At 49.1% G+C, this 20,143-nt stretch overlaps 1 protein-coding gene across 1 annotated transcript; it reads right to left on the reverse strand.

The window, feature by feature from the left end:
• Positions 1 to 1,746: 1,746 nt before the first annotated feature.
• Positions 1,747 to 19,071, reverse strand: GSDMB (gasdermin B). Its single transcript, XM_075559646.1, has 9 exons — positions 18,834 to 19,071; positions 9,104 to 9,290; positions 6,677 to 6,848; positions 5,768 to 5,780; positions 5,608 to 5,649; positions 4,029 to 4,186; positions 3,794 to 3,935; positions 2,254 to 2,327; positions 1,747 to 1,878 (listed from the first exon to the last, which is right to left on the reverse strand). Exons 1-9 carry the CDS (start codon positions 19,069 to 19,071, stop codon positions 1,747 to 1,749), a joined length of 1,158 nt encoding a protein of 385 aa, XP_075415761.1.
• Between the last annotated feature and the right edge of the window lie 1,072 nt (positions 19,072 to 20,143).

Genomic DNA, 20,143 nt, shown 5'->3' on the forward strand with positions numbered 1-20,143 from the left:
AGTTGCACTGAGCCAATTGTACTGCTTTATAATTTAACAATTCATTTATTGTGTTATATATCTACCTATCTTTTTTTTATATCTACCTATCTTTATAAATATATAGATATATATAAAATTATCAGCAATCTGGTTTTGTCTTTCTAGAGAACCCTGTCTAACACAATATTATATATATTTATATTTGTATATATTTGTATAATATATAATATTTATATTGTACAAATATATATATATATAGGGATCAGTTTTTGATCACTCTTTTTCATTCCATTTTTCTATTTGGCTTTCTATGCCGAATGCCACCCTAAAATGTGATCACTCGATAATCACTAATTTTTTGTAATATCCAGTTAAAAAATACATACTCTCAAAACATTAAGCTTTCTGCTCCTGTAAAGTCTTCGACCCTCAGAAACCCAAAGGGGCAGTTCTGCCCTGTTGCAGAGGGTCACTCTGAGCAGGAATCGACTCAATGGCAATAGGTTGGGTTTGATACATAATTTCTAGTAACTTATTTTTTCTTTTGACTTCATCTAGAAGTAAAATATCTACCTGTATCATATGTAAGTTTTTCACATAGTTGTAGAATTTCTATAGAGTGGGTGCCTCACAGTTGGCAGCTCAAACCCACCAGCCACTCTCAGGGGAAAGGATGAGACTGCCTGCCCCATAGCAAGGTCGCCTCACAAACCCTGTAGTGTTACTCTGAGAATCAACTTGAAGGCAGTGGGTTTGGTGGGGGTGGGTGGGTTGAACTTGTTTAGCTATTTTAGTTTGGGTAAGCATTAGGAGCCCTATGGGGCAAAAGCAGACCAGTGGCATTTTGTAGTCACCGTGAAGTCAAACGTACCATTCTCAAAGGTCCTTTGCGGTCAGCAGTCAGAGAAAGGGCAGGCCTGGACCCTGTCCTCGGGGAGCTTTCAGATGCGTGTAACAGACGCGTGCAGAAAGGATTTCATACCATAGCATGGGTGGCATGATTGAAATCTGTTCCCCGTGTTGTGAGCCAGACAGAGGCAGAAGTAGTCAATTCCTTGAGAACTGGGATGATTTGGGAGGAAATGATATTGGAGCTAGAGCTGGCAGGGCGGCTAAGGTAGGTGAAGGCAATCCGGTGGAGGGAGCTTGGAACCTGTATACAAGCAGGTCTAAGCCTTTTGATGTGGCTGGAGGCGGAGTTTGAGGAAGAATGGAGGAGGGGGTGGCAGAAAGCAGGGCGGAGCTTCCTCTCTTACCCTTTTTACTTTTTTAATAAGTAATTTATTTCTCTGTCCTTTTTCCCTGTTCCATTCTCTTTTCTAAAATCAATCAAACACCTTGTGATGAAATGCAATAGGCTCCTTCCCCATTCTCCCCAACTCTGATCCCACATCCCCTAACATTGCTTTCTTGTCTTTGAAAGATGTGCTGAGATCTCTTATCTGCTGTCTCACTGTCCTGTTCTGGTACGGTTATGCCTTTTTGTTGTTGTTTTCCACTGGTATCATTTGGAGGCGTTTCAAGGGGGAAAGAAATTAATACGATTAATCTACCACTTTTAATCAGAAGTCGTGCATAAAATACAGGCTACTTTGGAGCTAGCGTGTAGGGCCTGGGATTCCTTGAAGGACGGCAAGATGCTTGCTTTAAAGAGGTCAGGTGGGTAAGAGGCTGGCATCAGCGGTGAAGTTGGGCTGGGGCAATCCAAAGGCTCGCGGGAAGAATGGCTAAAGGGTTGGTGACTTAGGAGAAGACAGAGGTAGGCTACTCCTGCAGCTGTAGCAAGATGGAGACGACAACATAGAAGGCACGGAGAGTCTGTTCTTTGGGGCCACCGGGCACGCCATCATGTGTGCAGCTCTGTTCCCCACTGTTCTTCTCCAGGACATGCTCCACCTAGAGGGGGACCCACCACACTGTCAACGCTAGGAAGATGGAAACTTACCAGAAATGGCAAACACCTGGCCATTCTTAATCCTGAGCCCAGGGCAGTCAGGCATGGCACTGTTTCCTACAGAGCCAACAGGGCTGCCCGCTCTCCCAACACTGTTGGCAGTCAAGATGGTACCCAGTGCCACTCTGGGACTAGCCATCCCTGTCCTTCTCTTGCTCACAGGCAAACCACAAACTCTTCTGGCAACTGTGTGTCCAGAGAATTGCATGAGCATCATCTGGCAGGGAGCTCTGGGAAAAGACAGTGCCCCGGGATCTCTTGAAAGCACAAGTGGCCATTTCCACAAGGACCCTGACCCTCAGCCCAAACTGTCTCACCTCTTCCAACAAAAGTGGCAGTTCCTTCTCCTTCAAGACCACAAGCAGAAGCTGCTGATACTCTCCGGGCAAACCTGTGAGCAAAAAAAGGGTTTGGTTGGCAGGGAGGAGAGGCTCGTGGTGGGACAGGTGTGAAGTATCCAATCAGGCCCAGGACAGGCATCAAAAGGAGGTTCCGACCAGTGAGGGGAGTGAGGGGGGGAACCCCTAGCTAGCTCCTAGACATCTGTCGTCTTGGGTGAAGGGGAGGGCAGTCGAGGGCAGTCAGCACAACGTGATCTGGGCAAAGAAAGACCCTGCAAAGTATGCAACAGTGAAAGGCAACACACCACACATTACACACAACGTCCTACAGTGACAGCAACTTACACGGGGTACACAGGTGGATGCACAAACTGAACCGATGGGAGACACACCCACGAGCGTGCATAGTTTGGCTGAGGCTATTTCTACGAAGCATATGTGTGCGTGCTGCCGACTTGTGTGAGTACAGAGGAGACCCGACAGGGGCAACGTGCTGCGAACTTCTTAGTCGTGACCACATCCTTTGAGAGAGCAATCCCTGGGTTGAGAGATGAGGGCCACAGTCGTGGAGAGCCCCGGTGGACTGGCCCAACATGGTCCATCAATGCAATGCTCTGCGTCCTACTTTGGGGAGCCGGCAGTCTTCATCGTTTGTGAGTGGCCTCTAGGACACAACTTTGGGTCTTGTTTGGTCCTGAGTCGTGCAGAGTAAAGAACATCCAAGATCCAAAGAAACAAGTAGTCCAGAAGACTAATGGACCACATAAACCACCGCCTCCCTTAGCCTGGGACCATAGGCACTAGATGGTGCCCACTGACTACTCTGATTGGGATTACCCTACAAGGTCCTGGATTTGTGGTCCTGGGTGAAAGAGGTAGAACAAGATCCAGACTAATGAAAAAGACCAGCCTTACTGGCCTGAGACCGTGGCCCTGAGATACCCCCAGTCCTGGAACTGAGCCCACTCCCAGAGATCATCTTTCAGCCAGGCAAGAAATAAGCCTTATCAAGTGACCAGTGGTACCCGTGAGAAAGATGCTTCTCAAAATGTCCAAACCAGAGGGCAGCATTCCCCCCCCCCCAAAAAAAAGCAGAGAGGGGCAGGGGAATGGGCAATTGGACACGAGGGACTCAGGGAGGAAGTGGGAAGAGAGGATGGCAACAAACGTCACAGAACAAAACAGGTGCAAACTACTGAATACAAAGTGAATTTGCCATGTAGGCTTTGACCCAAACCACCATGGAATGGTCAGAAAACGGGGAGGAGGCGGTTCCAGAGAACTCCTGGGAGTGCTAGCTGGGAGTTATTCCAACGGGGCTTCTGCACTACTTCACCTTAGTAGAGGTCATCGGCTGTGCCCAGGGACAGGAAGAGGAAGGCCCTGGAGGCCTGGCCTGGGGCAGAGTGCTTGCCTCTGAGACGCGCAGTCTGTCCCTCACAAACAGTCAAGGATCCAGTGCATCCTCCCGAGATTCCGTTCCCCACAGGCTCCTCTGTCAGCATGTCCTGCTCACCTAGCGAGGCATCCAGGAGTGCCTGAAAGGCTTCCACACGGGTATCTTCCAACATCCCAGCATCATTGAAAAGGCAGCGTAAGAGAGGATCTGATGGTCCGTCCGTTAACTGCAGCTCACCAGAGATCCAGAGCTCAGCTACCTGGGCTCGGGAGAGGGGTAGAATGAGTATCCGGTCCACTGTAACAGACTGTCTGGAACACGTCCTTCCCACTGACCCCGCCTTTGCCCTTACCCTCTCCTCTAGATCCTGCAGATGACCTTCACGGAGGCACTCTGTGAAGCAGTTGATGGCATCTCTTCTTTCCTGCTCAGTCAGATCCTGGAGGTCGCTTCTCAAGTCCTGCACCTTCTCCTTTATGTTCTGGGACTCTTCCAGACTCAAGGACTTCCCTGTAGAGGCAACAATGAAGGACAGACCCGCGCAGCCCACCAGGCCCCGTTCCCAAGGCCCTTTCAGACCTCCTCCTTTATTTACCTCTGCTGGACACCTCCTCTCCATGTCTTCCCTTACCTCTTCCTGGTAAAATGAGTCATCCTTCCCACCCCAAAATCCACCATCATTGCTTCTGACTGGACCCAATTTCATCTCCCCCGATCACTCCCAGTCTGGTCTCAACCCCAAACTCTTCGCTGCCTCCAGCAAACGAAGACTTCGTCCGTGCTTGCCAGCCGAAGCCCATTCCATGCACCGTGCAGGAGGAGTGGGGATGCAGGGGAGTTAGCGCAGCGGTGCTCCACCTTGATCGGCCGGAGAATCACCTTGGGCGTTTACTAGAGACCTTCATGACTAGCCCACATGTCAGACCAAATAAACACGTTTCTGGAGGAGTGATGTAGAGATCGGTATTTGTAAAGTTCCTCGGGTGATTTCTATGGACAACTATGTTTGAAAATTACTCTTTGGAGGAGAGAGATGAACCTCCAGGCGAGAACTAAGCCTCCTGCGGGCACTGCCCTCTCCCGATTCCACCTGAGCGGAGTCCTCGGGGGGCAGGAACAGAGCCACCCTTAACAGAGTTGGCAAAAACACACAGGCGGCTCCTCGTCTTACCGCCTAAGCCAAACTCACTGACATGGGGGTCACTGCTGACTCAGAGCGACCCTTGTGGGTCTCCGAGACTGTAACTGCTTACAGGACTAGAAAACCCAGTCTTTCTCTCAAGGAGCTGCTGGTGGTTTCGAACTGCCAACCATGAAGCATAGCCCAACATTTAAGCACTATGCCCCCAACACCCCTTACTCTTACCGAGCGAGGATACATCACCATCCGTTTCTGTAAAGAGAAAAAGAATTGTTCAGGGCGTCTCCAGAGAGTCTCTAGCCCTCTGTGGACACTCTTGTCCCAGCTGTTCACCCTTGGACCCCTGAGACCTCACTGCCCGTGGCAGGGAGCCTGCCCCCCACCCACTCCGTATTGCGTGCATACAGAAGGCAGAGCGTGGTGTGTGCAGACCGCTCCGTCCACCCTCAGAGAGAGGCACCCACACGGTTCCACCAGTGCCGATGCTGACCAGGCGATTCAATGATGCTTCCTCCATCACTCAGTCACCAGCGAGGACTGTGAGCTCAAGACACAGCGCCAGGCCTGTTCGCAGTCAGTCCGCAGTCGGAGTTGTCCAGAGAGGAGCCTGGGGGCTCCTGGGCCAGCATACAAGGCAGGCAGGCCCACTTTTCCCAGCCGCTCTCTAGTGCCGCCTCCCGTAGTCTCAGCCCTAAGCAGGTCAAGGTTCCCAACCATTCCCTATCATTCTAAAAGCCGCCATTCTTGTGCCGTGGGAAAGGATGGACTGGAGACCCAGCAGCCTACTCACCTTCCGGAAAGGAGTTTGTTTTGTCCGAGAAAGAAATAATACCTAAGTCAGGGCCAAGAGCAAGATGGGGAGGGGTGAGAAAGAATTGTGGGAGGGGAGGGGGCCAGGGCAGGGAGAGAGACTGGTTATCTCTGTAACTTCCCTCTTCCCAGTACCTCACCAATGCCCCCAAACTGTGGCCACCAAATCACACATATCCTGGAAGGGCTGAATGCTCACCTTCTAGGGACAGACTGGTGTCAGAGTGGCGTGAACCTGGGGTCCTCGGGGTCAGAGCAAGGAGCCCAAGTCCTGCCTCCCAGTCCTGGCCCCTCTCTCCTCCCTGGAATCTTCCCTGGCCTCCCCCTCACCCCCACCCCGCCTAGCACAGAGCCCCACTGAATGCGTGTCCACTGCCCTCCCCTGCCAGGTCCCCACCCTTGCTTACTGAAATGATCCTGGCGGGAGAAGACAAGCTTCTTTAAGCGATATCCCAGCACGTGCTTCGGGGGAATAGTCACTGACCTGTGAGGCTAACAGAAAGGAGCTGACACTGATGTGTCTATGGGTGCTGTACAGAGCTACCTGCTCTTCTGAGGGAGATCAACATTAGGGTCCCCATTTTACAGATGGGACAAGGAAGGCTCAGAGAGGCCTACGTGGTGGTCTCGCCCCTAGACAAAACCCGTGGAGGCCCTGAGATTTGAACCGACATGTGATGGAGCACATGTGGGGGGCTGTCTGGTTGTAGGCCCTGCCGGCCCTGCTCTGCTGCCCTCTCAAAGGGAGGCAGGCAGGAAACAAGCAGGCGCACCTGTTAATTATAGAGAGTGGGGTCTAATTATAGAGACAGGGGTCTAATTATAAAGAGTGGGGGTGCGATAAGGGAAACAAAACGGGGGAGTTGAGATGCACGGGAAGGCTTCAGCCACCCTTTCTTGGGGCAAGAAGAGAAGAGGCCAAGGGACGAGCTGGGTTGCTCAGGGGGCTCAGAGGGAAGGATGGAAGCCTGGATGCTGGGCTGTCAGGACCCCACCTGGCTCTCCCTCCCTCCCTCCCTCCCTCCCTTCCTGCCTCCCACAGTCCTAACCTCATATTTTGAAGAGAGCATGATCTGAAAAGCGTTGGACAAGAATTGAAAGCTAACTGTCCTCTCTTTACTCAGGGATTCTTCATTCACAAGAGTCTCTGTTACCACATACAGGTTGTCCTTCTTTGCACGAATGAATTCGAAGGTGTGAGGTAGCTTCTTCTTCAGCTGCCTGCGGGATGGGGGGTGGGGGGAAGCAGGGAGAGTTTGGCTCTCGGGGACTCTACCTCCCGGTGAGGCTTCACCCCTTCCTTGAGCTAGCTCTGGTTTGGGGATTCAGTATGCTGGAAGCCCAAGGCATTTAGTGCTCCATCGTTCATTACCAGCTTCAGGAGAGAGGTGAAGGGAAGGGGGAAGGGTACCAATATTAGTGTAGGAAGCTGCTCCACACTTCCACTCACCGGCCCTCATACCACGCTCATGGGCCGTAGACAGAGGGACAGCCATGAACTTGAGACTTCAGCCAGATTGTGGGTAGTCCCTAAGCTGAAAGAGTCCAAAGCATGTGCCATACCCAGGATATTGAGATAGGTACCTGCCCAGCCTGAGACACCCCCTTCTCAGAGAAGGGTCCCTGGGGCCTGGCTGCATGCCTGCCCCTGGACCCCCACATGGCACCTCAAATCCATAAAGAGAGTCATTTTGCCTTTATGACTTCATACAGCCTGGTGGGACTTCTGTAGACTTTGGGGACAAACCTGCGTTTCTGCCCTTTGATAACAAACACATTGCCAGCACCTGATCTGACTCACAGCAAACTCTGCCTCGGTTTCCAGGCCCGTGCTCGCCATGGAGGCCTCCTCTTTCTCCTGGGTTCAAACGGCTGGTGTTTCCGTTAGCAGCTGAGCACTTAAACCACTGTGCCACCAGGCCCTTTCTTTGAAACTTTCTCCTACCTACTCAGTGCCCCCCCACCCGCTCGCCCACTATGTACGGGGGTGGGGGCTGGGGGGAAGCTTCAAAAAATCCCGTTCGCTTTTCATGCCATTTCCCTGGAGCTTTGGGGGGACACACGCACACGCTTCTCATTTCCAAGTCATCGCAACCCCACTGGGGCGAGCGGCCCCTTTGGGTCTCTCAGAGCACAAAGCTTGATGGGAGCTGACACCTCCTCTCTTCCATGGAGCAGCCGGTGAATCCAAACCGCTGAGATGGTGGTTAGCAGCCTAATTTGTAGCCTACCACCCCACCAGGGCTACACACACACACACACACACACCACATGTATGACCCAGTGGTTTGTATGTTGCTGTGAGTGTGATGCTGGAAGCTACGTCAGTATCATTTCCAAGACTAACAGGCCAGCCAGGGTAGACAAGTTTCCGCAGAGCATTCAGACTAAGACACACGAAGAAGGGATAGATGGAAAATCCGCCCCAAAAATCGTATGAGTAACAGCAGCCATTGTCTGATTTAGGGCCACAAGATGAGCCCCTCAGATTGGAGAGCACTCAACAGACAACTGGGGGAGCGTCAGCCTTAGTAACGTGGACGGAATAAAACACTCAGAACCTTCATTTGCCAATGGACCATGACTCAAAATGAAAGGGGTGGGGGGGGGAGCAGCAAACATCCGTTAACAGTTGGAATGCAGACTATACTAAGTCTGAATCTAAAAAAATTGGAAGTTGTCAAAAAGGAGATGGGATGCATAAAAATTTCCACCCTCGGTATTTGTGAGCTGAAGTGGTCTGGTATGGGCGGTTTGGATTCTGATGGTCATCTGGCTTACTGTCAGGGAACGGCAAATTGAAGAGGATTGGCGTCATTGCATTCATCACCCCCCCCCCCCCAAAAAAAAAAAATCAAGATCTATCTTGAAACACAATGCTGTCTGTGACAGGATAATGTCCATATGTCTGCCCGGAAGACGAGTCAGTATGAGTGCCAATAGGACCTGGTGGCACACTGGTTATGTGTTGGGCCATTAGCCACAAAGTCTGCAGTTCAAAACCACCAGCTGCTTTGGGTCAGCACTGACTCGGGAGCACCTAACAACACACACACACACAAACACACACGCACGCACACCCTCAAAATAATAGACATCCTAGAAACAAACTGAGTTGCCCTAGAAAAACTCAGAAGACTCCACTCAGCAACATAGTGAGTAGAAAGTGAGATAGTTCAAGGACTAGTAAATTTTCACTTTACACGCCTTTCCATTATGAACTGAAAAGATAAAGAAAAACCCCAAAGTACCTCCCTACTCACACTCAGGGGGAGCCAGCCCAGGGCACCTCCCTCAGGGGAAGGTGTACTGGGGTGAAGTCAAGGAGGGAGTCGGGAAGAGTGCGAGGACAGAGAAGGGCCGGGATGCGTCTCCTCAGAAGCCTGTGGCCCTTAGACGGACTTCTCCTTCCTCCCCCTGCCCTCTTGTCCTCCTCTCTTCCCTGCTGCCCTGTTGTTGCCCACCTCAGGCCTCACCGTTCCACAAGGGAATCCAGTTGGTGCTGAGAGATCCGATGCACTGACACCTTGGCTTCCTGTTTCTGGGGCTTCTGATCCTGGGACTTCTGAACCATCAGCTCAATTGTGATTGTTTTAGGTACTTTCACTTTAAGCTCGACCATCGAATCCACACTGTCCTTAATTCCAAACTCATTGATTTGACCTAGAAATAGATCACAAGTGACCAAGTGATCTTGGCTATGTCACTTACCTCTTTGAATCTCCGTTTCCGCCACTACAGGAGGAGAATAATAGTAGCACTTGCTTCCTGTGTGCTTGGGAAATTAAAGTAAGCACTTAACACGACGCCCGGCCCATCCCTAAGCGTCCGATGCACGTCTGCAGAAGAGCTATCCTTGCATAAAGAGTGAAACCAGGCCGATGTGGCCATACGAGAGACTGAAATGGCACAAGGAAAAGGAGGCTAGAGAATCGGAAGCCCTTGCCAATTGGGAAGCAAACATTTCATAGAGTTCAATCCCTAGTGCTTATGTGAACTCTGCAGGTGAGGCACCTCTGGAAAGTGGCCCATCCACGTGGCCTCTGCCCTGACGAGCAGGTGCTAATAGCAGCTGTTACCCACCAGTCAGTGGAAGGTGTGCGGGGCGCATAGAGGCAGGAGGGCCCCTATTGCTGGAGGATTAGGGCAGATGGGGGGAGATTACACAGGAAGCCTGGCAAGAATGGGCAAACTTGTGCTGACTTACCAATTTCAGTGAACAGTTTCACTTGTGCTTACCTGACTGCGCACTGAAGCGGTCAGCAGTAGATCTGTAAGCAAGCACACCTAAGGCCACGTTTACCTTCTCTATTGGGCAATCCATCATGGGCAGGGGTTGCAAATTTGAAAAGAGGCTTCGTTGTGTAGGAAGACGTTGTGGGAATGGGAGAGAGACAGGTGCCAGTCATGCCTAGGAAAGGAATCTTCGTGTGTGTGTGTGTGTGTGTACGTGCGTGTGTGTGTCTGTGTGTTTAAGTGCCATTGTTTACTGTAGGATTAGCAAATAGACACAAATAAACCACATTGACCTTGCTTATTGAGTAGTCTGACATTGGGGGCAGGGCTAGATTGCCATAGAACACTTTTTTTCAAAGATAAGTTTATGGAGGGCTCTTACAGCTCTTGTCACAATCCATACATCAATTGTATCAAGCATATTTGTACATACGTTGCCATCATTATTTTCTAAACATTTACTTTCTATTTGAGCCCTTGATATCAGCTCCTCTTTTTACCCTCCCTGCCCCCCTCCCACCCTCGTGACCACTTGATAACTTATAAATTATTGTTCATTTCATTTCCGACATCGACCGCTGCAGAGAACACTTTGTGTAACTGTAAGAAACAGGGCAGAAGTGGACACGGTGCCTGAAATGAGCCTTGGTCACGTGACACGAACATCTCCGGTCCCCTTGGTTCCCCGGGCCATGCAAAGGTCTGCCCCCATTTTATCCCAGAGGAAAGAGAAACAAAAGCCTGTTTGCCCCGAGGGAGGAAGACAAGCGGTCTACTGCGGAGAACAGGGCAGTCTGGGAAACGCAGAGGCCCAGTCTACCCTGTCCTTTAGCGGGTCGATAGCAACCTGAGGGCAGTGAGTTTGTTTTTCGTCTTTCAGTGCACAACATAAGTGAGCCTGGTGAGCACTCCCTCAGCCATGGTCAAGGTCTACGCCAACAGCGATAAGTCAGGTTGCTAGCATCTATCCTTGATGTGACACGGTAGGAATACCTGTGTTCATCCTCCCAAGGACCCATCACTGCAGTATAATCAAGGGGAAACACCGGGCAGATCCTATGATATGTGGGTCATGTGCCAATAAAACTGTGTTTAAAAATAAGATATCTTGTAAAATACTCAGCTGGTGCTCCTCAAAATTGTGTCATTAAAAATGAAGAAAACTCTGAGAAAGTATCATCACCCGGAAGAGACTGAAGAGCTACGCCAACTGAACACAGGTATGCTGACAGGTATCTTGGGTCGGGGAGCGGGGAGGGAGGGGGGAAGCAACATTAGGTAAAAACTAACAAAATATGAATAAGGCAAAGTCTTTAATGAAGAAAAAAATGAACAAACAAAACCTATGCACACTGTAACCACATCAGCACCATCCAGTTTAAACAAAGCTCCTGTAATCCATTTGACCCAGAGGCAGGCCAGGTGACTGACGTCAAATCTAATTACCAGCTCGGTTCATTGTTGAAGAGATTTTGGTTTGGTTTTTAAGTTAGGTGTCACCTCAGCCTGTGATTTTCTTTTCACTCAACATACGGATTTGCCTTAAAAGGAAGGTAACTGATTTAGTCGAGCGTATCTTTCCAGACTTACACTTTCCCCCTGCCCCTGGGGCACAACGACCAGGGCAAAGTAGCCTAGTCCCAGTGTAAACCACACTTCTGCTTTCGGTGAATTGGGCATATGAAAAACTGGTTCTAATAAATTAGCTGTTGGCAATTTGCTTTTCAGAGAATCAACGCAGCATCCTTACACAATGCTAGTCTTGTTCAAACATCAGTGTCTTGTCTGAATGCCTCTCTCTCTAGGGTGATCCCTGTAAGAACTGGGCTGCAGAAATGAGTTCTGAGCTGTCACTCAGTGAAACACTGAAATCGGCTCCACGTGAAGGCTCATCAACACATTCCCTGGAATTTCTGAAATCCAAGAAGAAGACCAAGGAATAGCTGAGTTTAGAAGCAGTAAGATGACTCCTCTACAAATCCTTTCAAGTCCGTAGACACTTCCGATTATCAGTAATTTCCCCGTTGGTCATGATGAAGTGATTAAAAAAAAAAGTAGCTGCCACCACCCGAAAAACGGAAGCTCGTTTTTATGGAGTATTCCTTCTATGCTGGCACGGAGCTAAATGATTTACGGAAATCATTCCGTCTTTTCATTGAATCATTGACCTCACTTGAGTCTTGAAATTTTTTATTAATGTTGTATATTTTGTTGTTATTGAGAATATACACAGCAAAACATACACCGATGAAATAGTTTCTACATGTACCATTGAGTGACATTGATTACATTCTCTGAGTTGTGAAACCGCCCTTATCCTTATTTCCTGAGTTTTTCCTTCCCCGGCAACCTAAATTCACTGCCCCCAAAGGTTCAAGTCGCTATGGTCAGTTTGATCTCATACACAAAGTTCTTAAAGGAGCATAATGCTCGAGACAAATAGAGCTGACTAGCTACATGAAACTATCGTTTGGTTTTAGGAAGACTACAATTAAAAAAAAAAGACTTCAGGGGATATTCTGGGTTAAAGATCTAAAGAATATCTCAGGGAAAGGTCTGAAGGGCTGGCCCCAATCCCAACTGCGTGGACACCTGCTCCTCCCCCCAGCAGAATGCATTTCAGAGGACAGCACTGAAGCTGCAGTTCAGGGAGAGGGACATGTCTGATGGGAGCACACGGGAGCAAATGGAGGGGGAGGAAGCCTTGAGGACAATATTCCTGCTCAAAGCAGCCAATCCACAGAGAGGACCACATGGCCAGCCCCCCATGAGACACGATATCCTCACTGACCCATAGCCCTACAGGGGACAACACTGGAGACACAGTGTGGGAATTCCTCCCAATCTGATCCCACCACACCGAGGCAAAACACTAAGGGGGTGCAACAGAACAGCAAGGGGAACAGAGCAACGAAGTTCCCAGGGAATGCCAAAACCAGACTTTGAGATCAGGGCTTGGGGCTCCATCAGACTCAACCAGGAAACACTCCTAAAGGCCAATAAACAGTCCTTGAACTAACTACAGGCTTTTCTTTGTTGTTGGTGGTGGTGGTCATTGGCTTTTTGTTGTTGTTGTTTAGTTGTATATTGTTGCTTGGTTTTGCTCTGTTTTGTTTTTGTACATGTTATTATCTCCTCGGGTATATCTAAATAAGATAGGCTGGATGAACAATCTGGAGGAGAAAACAATGGGACAGACAGTTGGGGGGGGGGACATCGGAAAGGGGGAGGTGGGGAGAAAGGAAGTGGTGTTAACAAACCCAAGGACAAGGGAAGAACAAGTGATCCAAATGGGTGGTGAGGAGGGTGTGGGAGGCCTGGTAGGGTGTGACCCAGTGTAATGTAATCGAGAGGAATTACTGAAACCCAAATAATGAACATGATAGTGGGACAAGAGGAAAGTAAAAGGAAATAGAGGAAAGAACTAGGAGGCAAAGGGCATTTATAGAGGTCTAAATACAGGCATGTACATATGTAAATATATGTATATATGAGGATGGGGAAATACATCTATGTGCATATATTTATAGGTTTTAGTATTAAGATAGCAGGTGGACATTGGGCCCCTACTCAAGTACTCCCTCAATGCAAGAATACTTTATTCTATTAAATTGGCATTCCATGCTGCTCACCTTCCCGACAATCACTGAAGACAAAGTGGGTACATAGCAAATGTGGTGAAGAAAGCTGATGGAGCCTAGCTATCAAAAGATATAGCATCTGGGGTCTTAAAAGCTTGAAGGTAAACATGCAGCCATCTAGCTCAGAAGCAACAAAGCCCACATGGAAGAAGCACACCAGCTGGTGCGATCACGAGGTGTTGAAGGGATCAGGTATCAGGGATCAAAGAACAAAAAAAATCATATCATTGTGAATGAGAGGGAGTACAAAGCCCATCTGTAGGTAACTAGACATCCCCTTATGGAAGGGTCCCAGGGAGGAGACGAGTCAGTCAGGGTGAAGTGTAGCAACAATGAAACATACAACTTTCTCAAGTTTCTAAATGCTTTCTCCCCCCCTAACTTATAACAGAGGGAATCTGGAACGCTGGTATTCCACAGCAGGAAAGCCTCCACTTTGATCAGTCAGAGGTAAAATCCAAGCACATTACCCTGCTTTAAATATTGTTCCCACAGAGTCTCCCCTAACAGCTAATAGCTCTGCTGCCTGAAAGTGAGCGCCTGGTTGAGTCTATCTCCTTATAGAATAGTGGTTCTCAACCTGTGGGTCGGGACCCCTTTGGGAGTCAAACCACCCTTTCACAATGATGAAGTAGCAGTGAAAATCATGTTACGGTTGGGGGTCCCCACCACACAAGGAGCTGTGTGTGAGGAAGGTGGAGAACCCCTGCTCTAGAAGCAGACGTCCTTCTGTTCGCTCTTCCCACCGTGCCACTCAACCCACCTTATTACTTCTCCCAATGCAGATACTGGGTTTCCGCGCCTGTGAGCTCAGGGGCCTTAATGTAGATGCCACCCACCTTGTGAAGCATGTAACTACTGAATGTGCATGTCTTGTGGCGACCTATAAATGCCCCAAGATAGTAAAGACCTGCTCTCACGTCTCCCCGTTCCACGTGGTCCATCAAGAGATGCTGAGGTGGGCATGCCACACATTAAATGTGTCTGGCTCCTCTCTTTCTTATCCTTTGTGACTTTACTATCTTCTTTCTATATTGTCGCCATACCATTGCGCCTACTGGCCCTTCACCGGTGGAGGCTGGTTTCTTCTGATGGTGTCGGAAGTCTACTCTGTCCTATAGGATCGCTGTCAGTTGGAACTGACTCCATCAATGGCAGGGAGTTGGTCTTTAGTGTTATTACAATCTGCTTTCAATTCTTGGAATTTCGGGCTAAGAGTGAGATTGATATGACAGTGACCATTGTAAGTGTCAAGTAATTTGGAGGACAGCTGGCTGGCTGCTCAACTGGTAAAGGGCTGTATCGGTGCCCATTATACACACACACACAAGTGGCCCAAGCAAATGAAGAAAGTATCGAATAATTTCATTCATATCCCACTCTTGGCCTGTCAGTGTGCTGTACTGAGATAGCTTCCGTGGTGCGGTGGTGTGGGAAGTGATGTCACAGATTTACCAGCGGTCACCAAGGTCACCAAAGTGAACAGGCTTCAGCAGAGCTTCTTGGTTGCAGTAAGCTGCCCACGTTGGACACTGAAAACTCCTAAAGCGAAGCGGAACATTGTCAGAGATCGTGCCAGGAGATGAGAGAGGCAGCCAAATGTGATGGCGGAAGAACTGCTTCTCAGAGTAGAGCCGACCACCTGCGGCAGGTGGAGGGCGCATCGGGGACCTTCACTCACGATGAGAAGAAACAGCTGCAGATGCCAATGAATAATCAGAACTCGGAAACTACGAAGCATGAATCTAGGGAAATGGTGAGTTGTCAAAAATCAAAGAGAGCACATAAAGATCTACTGGTATTGGTCATTCTGAATCGGAAAATCACACGGTCCACTCTGCTGACAATGGCAAAATCAAGAGGAACGGTACCACATTCATCGTCAAAAACGGCCTTTCAAGATCTATCTTGAAGTTCAAAGGGAGAGAGGTCGAGAACTAAAAAGAAAGAACACGCTCAGCATCTCTTAAACCGAAAGAACTGAAAAAATTCAAGACTTGCACAATTGAAATAGTCTATAGGCAAAAGAAGATGGCCCCCAAAGAAGAAGAAGGAAGAGGAGGAGGAGGAGGGGAAGAGAGAGGGGAAAGAAGGAGAGGAGGGGGAGGAGGAGAAAAAGGAGAAAGGAGAGAAGGAGGAAGAGGAGGAGGAGGAGGAAGGAGGAGGAGGGGGAAGGAGAAGAAAATATAGAGTCACTGTACTGAAAAGTACAAGTCGACATTCAACCATTTTAAGAAAAGCATGTGATCAAAGCCAACAGTCCTGAGAGAAGAAATCCAAGCTACTCTGCAGGCATTAGCTGAAAACCAGGCTCCAGGAATTGATGGGATACCCGCTGGATGTTCCAATAAGTTGATGATGCGCTGAAAGCCCCCACTTGTCTTTGCCGAGAGGGAAGACGGCTACCGACTGGAAGAGATTTGTATTTGACCCAACAGAATATTCAGATTATAGGACAAAGTCATTGATATCACATGCAAGTAAAACCTTACTGGCAACCATCCAACAGCTGCAGCAGTTCATTGGCAAGGAGCTGCCAGAGGTTCAGACCAGATTCACGAGGATGTGGAGCAGAGGATATCGTTGCTGATGTCAGATGGATCTTGGCTGAAAGCACAGAATATCAGAAAGAGATTTAATTGTGTATTATTGACTATACAAAGGCATTTGGCTACAGGGGCCATAGCAAACGATGGATAATGTTGAGAAGAATGGGATTTCCAGAACGCTTGTGTTCATGCTGAAGAGGCAGCTGTGCAAATGGAGCCAGGGTACTCTGCGTGACTTAAAAGCTGGAAAGGTGTGAGTCAGGGTTGTATTCTCTTATCACACTTATTCAATCTATATGCTGAGAGCAAGTCATCAGAGAAGCAGAGTCCTTTGGAGAAGAATGTAATATCAGGCTTGAAGGTAGGCGTATTAACAACCGGAGCTACGCAGAGAACATGACCTTGCTTGCTGAAAGTGAGAAAGACTTGAAGCACCTGCTGCTGAAGATCCAGAATTGCAGCCTTCAGTGTGGATGACCACTCAGTGTGAAGAAAGCCAAGTCCTCACAGCTGGGCCAGTGGGTAACATCGTGATAAACAGCGAAAAGATGGACGTTTCACGGACTTTGTCCTGCTTGGACCCACAGTCAATGCTCGTGGAAGCAGCAAGACCTCGTTAAGGTGATGAAAAGCCAAAACTGTCACTTTGAGAACGACCCAGGTCAGGGTGTTTCTGATCACCTCAGATGCAGGTTAAAGGCGGACTTTTAATAAGGACAACTGAGGAAGAATAGATGCATTTGAATCATGGCGCTGGTGAAAAATATTTAAAATGCCATGGATTGCCAAAAGAACAAACAAGTCTATCTTGGAAGAAAGTACAGACAGGTTGCTCCTTCGATGGCAACCATTGATATTATAATAGCACAACAATATTATACCAATCAGTTGCATTATATGCCAGCAAATTTTTGCTGAAGATCATTTAAAAGCAGATACAGCAGTACATTGACAGGGGGCCGCCACCAATTCGAGGCCGATTCAGAAGAGGATGCGAAAGAAGGGCTCTCGTTGCCAACATGAGATGCATCTTGGCAGGAAGTAGAAAATAGGAAGTACATTTGGGTTCCACTGACTATGCAAAGTCATCTGACTGTGCAGCTCCTCACAAAGGGTGGGTAACATTTTGAAGACTGGGAACCCAGAATATTTAATGATGCCCATTATGGGACCTATTACAGCTGAACAACAAAGGACAGTCCATGGCTTAAAATCAGACAAGGTGTGCATCGGGGTGGCCACTGTCACCATGTGTATTCAATGTAGATGATGGACAAAGAATCTGAGAAACTGGACTGTACGGAAAAGAGGGTGGCAACGGCATCCGAGGAAGACAGTGAGTCAGAATTGACTGGGTGGCCACGAGTCATGAACCTACTTTGATATGCAGATGATATAGAACCCTGGCTGGCCATCCGAATGTCTTCGTTAGTGAAATGTCCATTCAAATCCCTTGCCCGGTTTATGACTGGCTAGTTGTCCTTCTGCTGTTAAATTGTCGGTGTTTTATATAGTCTGGGTTGTTGGACTGCTGCAGTCTCTGCCTCATTCGTTTCTTAAAACGGTCCCCTGGCCTGGATAGATGAGGAAACCGAGCCTTGTGAGATGAAGAGACGTGCCCGAAGGGCACCAGGCTGGTACGTGGCAAAGCTACACTTTGAACATGGTGCCTCCACCTGGGCGCTTCTGCCCCTTCTTAAGCACTAAGCAAACTGCCCTCCAGTTACTGAACTGAAACGCGGAGCACAAGACGACGTGAGGTGAGCCCATCACATCGAAAGGTCAACTACTTACAAACAGGACAACGAAAACCAAAGCCAAACGCACTGCCATTGAGTCAATTCCGGTTCATGGCAACTGTGGCAGTTACATAATCTGGTGTCAATTTGAGAGGATTACGAGTGAAGGGGTGGAGTCTGGCCTGTCCATCAAGATATAACCAGCGAGCCTCTCTGTGGGTATAGCTTGCTCCTGAGAATTCTGGGACTCCTGTGCTTTCCTCCTTGGAGGTAGGAGACACCTCTCTGATCACTCCCTTGGAGACGCTCTACTGACAAGACACATGGCACTGTGCTGATAGACCCGGTGCCCTGGCAACTGGAGGAGCCACGTGGAGACCCCTGCCAGCGCTGAGATGCTTCCACCATTGGATCCAGAGACCTTCTACCCACTGGCCTCTGATCATCCTGCATTTGGCATCGTTGTATGTGTTTCATGAGTCTGAAGAAGACTTTATAGATTGGCATCAGGCATATGGGCTTGGACTGGACTGAGTTTGGGTTGCTTTCTTAATGTACAATTACCCTTCGTATAAAACTCTCTCTTAGACACATGAGTCTCCCTGCATTTGTTCCTCTAGTCTACTCAGACTAACACAGGAACCCTACAGGGCAGGGGAGAAGTACACTGTGGGGTTCTGAGCCTGTAACTCTTCACAGGAGCGGAGAGCCTCATCTTTCCCCAATGTAGCAGCTGGTGGTTTTGAACTGCTAACCTTGCAGTTAGTAGTCCATTGTATAACCACTGCACCATCATGGCCCCCAAGCAGAATAGAAAAGGACCAGTATTTAGAACTGATTTTCCAATATAAATAACTCTCTGCATCCCCTGCTCCTTTCTCTGCTGTGCATTTCTTAAACTGAGGTGAGAAAGTGGCTACAGTTTCTTTGCTGATGGGCCGTTGGTACTGGCACATTTTCTGGACGGCAATGGGGAGCTGAAGGCCGGGTGCAGGAGGAAGAGGGGGAGGCCTGGCCCTCCTGCACCCACCGCCTACTCACCTGAGGGCTTAGAATCCACCTCATCAGTGAGCTTTTCACTCTCGTCGGGCTCCATGATGTCCTGCAGGGTGAGGGATGTGGGGTAGTACTGGGTTCCGAATAAACATCTCTTTTCCGCCACAAGATAGAAGCAGTTGAATCTGTCGGCATCAATGGCACTTCGGACAGCAATCATATCCCCTCCAGAATCCAGTTCTCCAACCACAAGTCTTGTGATATCCTCAAATAGGCTGAACATTGTGCCGACTCAACTGGGAAAAGAAGTAAAATTCAGCTTGGAGGTGTGAACTCAGGGTTTAAGTCGTCCGTCTTTGATGACTTTGGGACCAAAGAAGAATCAATGGTCCCTGAAAAACCAGGGCCGGAGATCATTTGCCTTTTCTGCTTCTAGAAGGCGATGCTGACGACTCCCTCAGCAGAAATCCTAACCTCTCCACTGACCCCCATGGGACCCCAAAGATGGCAGAGATTCCCCCCCCCCCAAGCAAGAAGAATGAGGCCCAGCTTCCCCGGGAATTAGTTCTTAGCTCAGAGAGGCCTGAAGGGTGGGGAGATCTGCCGTCCCCCAACCACACCCTCAGCACTGTGGGTGAACAGAGGTGCCAGGAAGGGATAAGGGAGCTGGCTTCCAGATGTCCTCCTGCCAACCCCCACTGCTTATTGTCTTCCCTTGACTCTGGATCCCAGGCCCCCTCCCCCGACCCTCCCCTGGCTGTATTCTCCAAGGCAGCTGGATGTGTTCCTCCCTGCCAATCATTTGTCTTCTTATCTCAGAGCGGTGATGATAAATTAGCCTCAGAAGAAAGCAAAACAGAAAGTGCAGAGAGCAAAAAAGGGTCCGAACGTGGCACCCCAGATGTCCCTGTACATTACTCTTCCTCGGCTCTGGTCACCTTCTGAAGGGTCCCCTTGCCCTTAACGGAAAAATAATAATAATAATTCCAGCACCCCCCCCCCCCGCAAAAAGGATGTCTCCTCACACGCTCTCCTTGTCTTCGCCTGGCTCCTGCACCTCTCCCTCTTCCAGCCCTCACAGGCACACAGCTCCAGAGAGCTGGTCTAGCTGATGCGTTTCTGTTTCTGCCCTGAAATAGTTTTGTCCCCACCCATGTGGACAGCTCAGGCTCTCACTTCGAAGCCGTTCTCCCTGTCGCTCGTTCTCCTGGGAAACTCACTGCCCCTCAGCCTGACTACACAACAGAGTAGCTCTGGTGTCTGAGACTGTAAATCTTTACGGGAGTAGAGAATCTCAACATTCTCCCCCAGAGAAGCTGGCGATTTCGAACTGCTGACCTTACAGTTGGCAGCCC

The sequence above is a fragment of the Tenrec ecaudatus genome, chromosome 10 (genome assembly GCF_050624435.1).
Source record: "Tenrec ecaudatus isolate mTenEca1 chromosome 10, mTenEca1.hap1, whole genome shotgun sequence".
NCBI classification, from domain to species: Eukaryota; Metazoa; Chordata; class Mammalia; order Afrosoricida; family Tenrecidae; genus Tenrec; species Tenrec ecaudatus.

Bases quoted from the DNA above. Each gene is read 5' to 3' on its own strand.
- GSDMB (XM_075559646.1), bottom strand. From the start codon at position 19,071: ATGTTCAGCCTATTTGAGGATATCACAAGACTTGTGGTTGGAGAACTG. The intron at 3,936-4,028 runs GTAAGGGCAAAG...TCCCGAGCCCAG, and splicing joins TGCAGGATCTAGAGGAGAGG to GTAGCTGAGCTCTGGATCTC. The intron at 1,879-2,253 runs GTGAGACAGTTT...GTCCCCCTCTAG, and splicing joins TGCCACTTTTGTTGGAAGAG to GTGGAGCATGTCCTGGAGAA.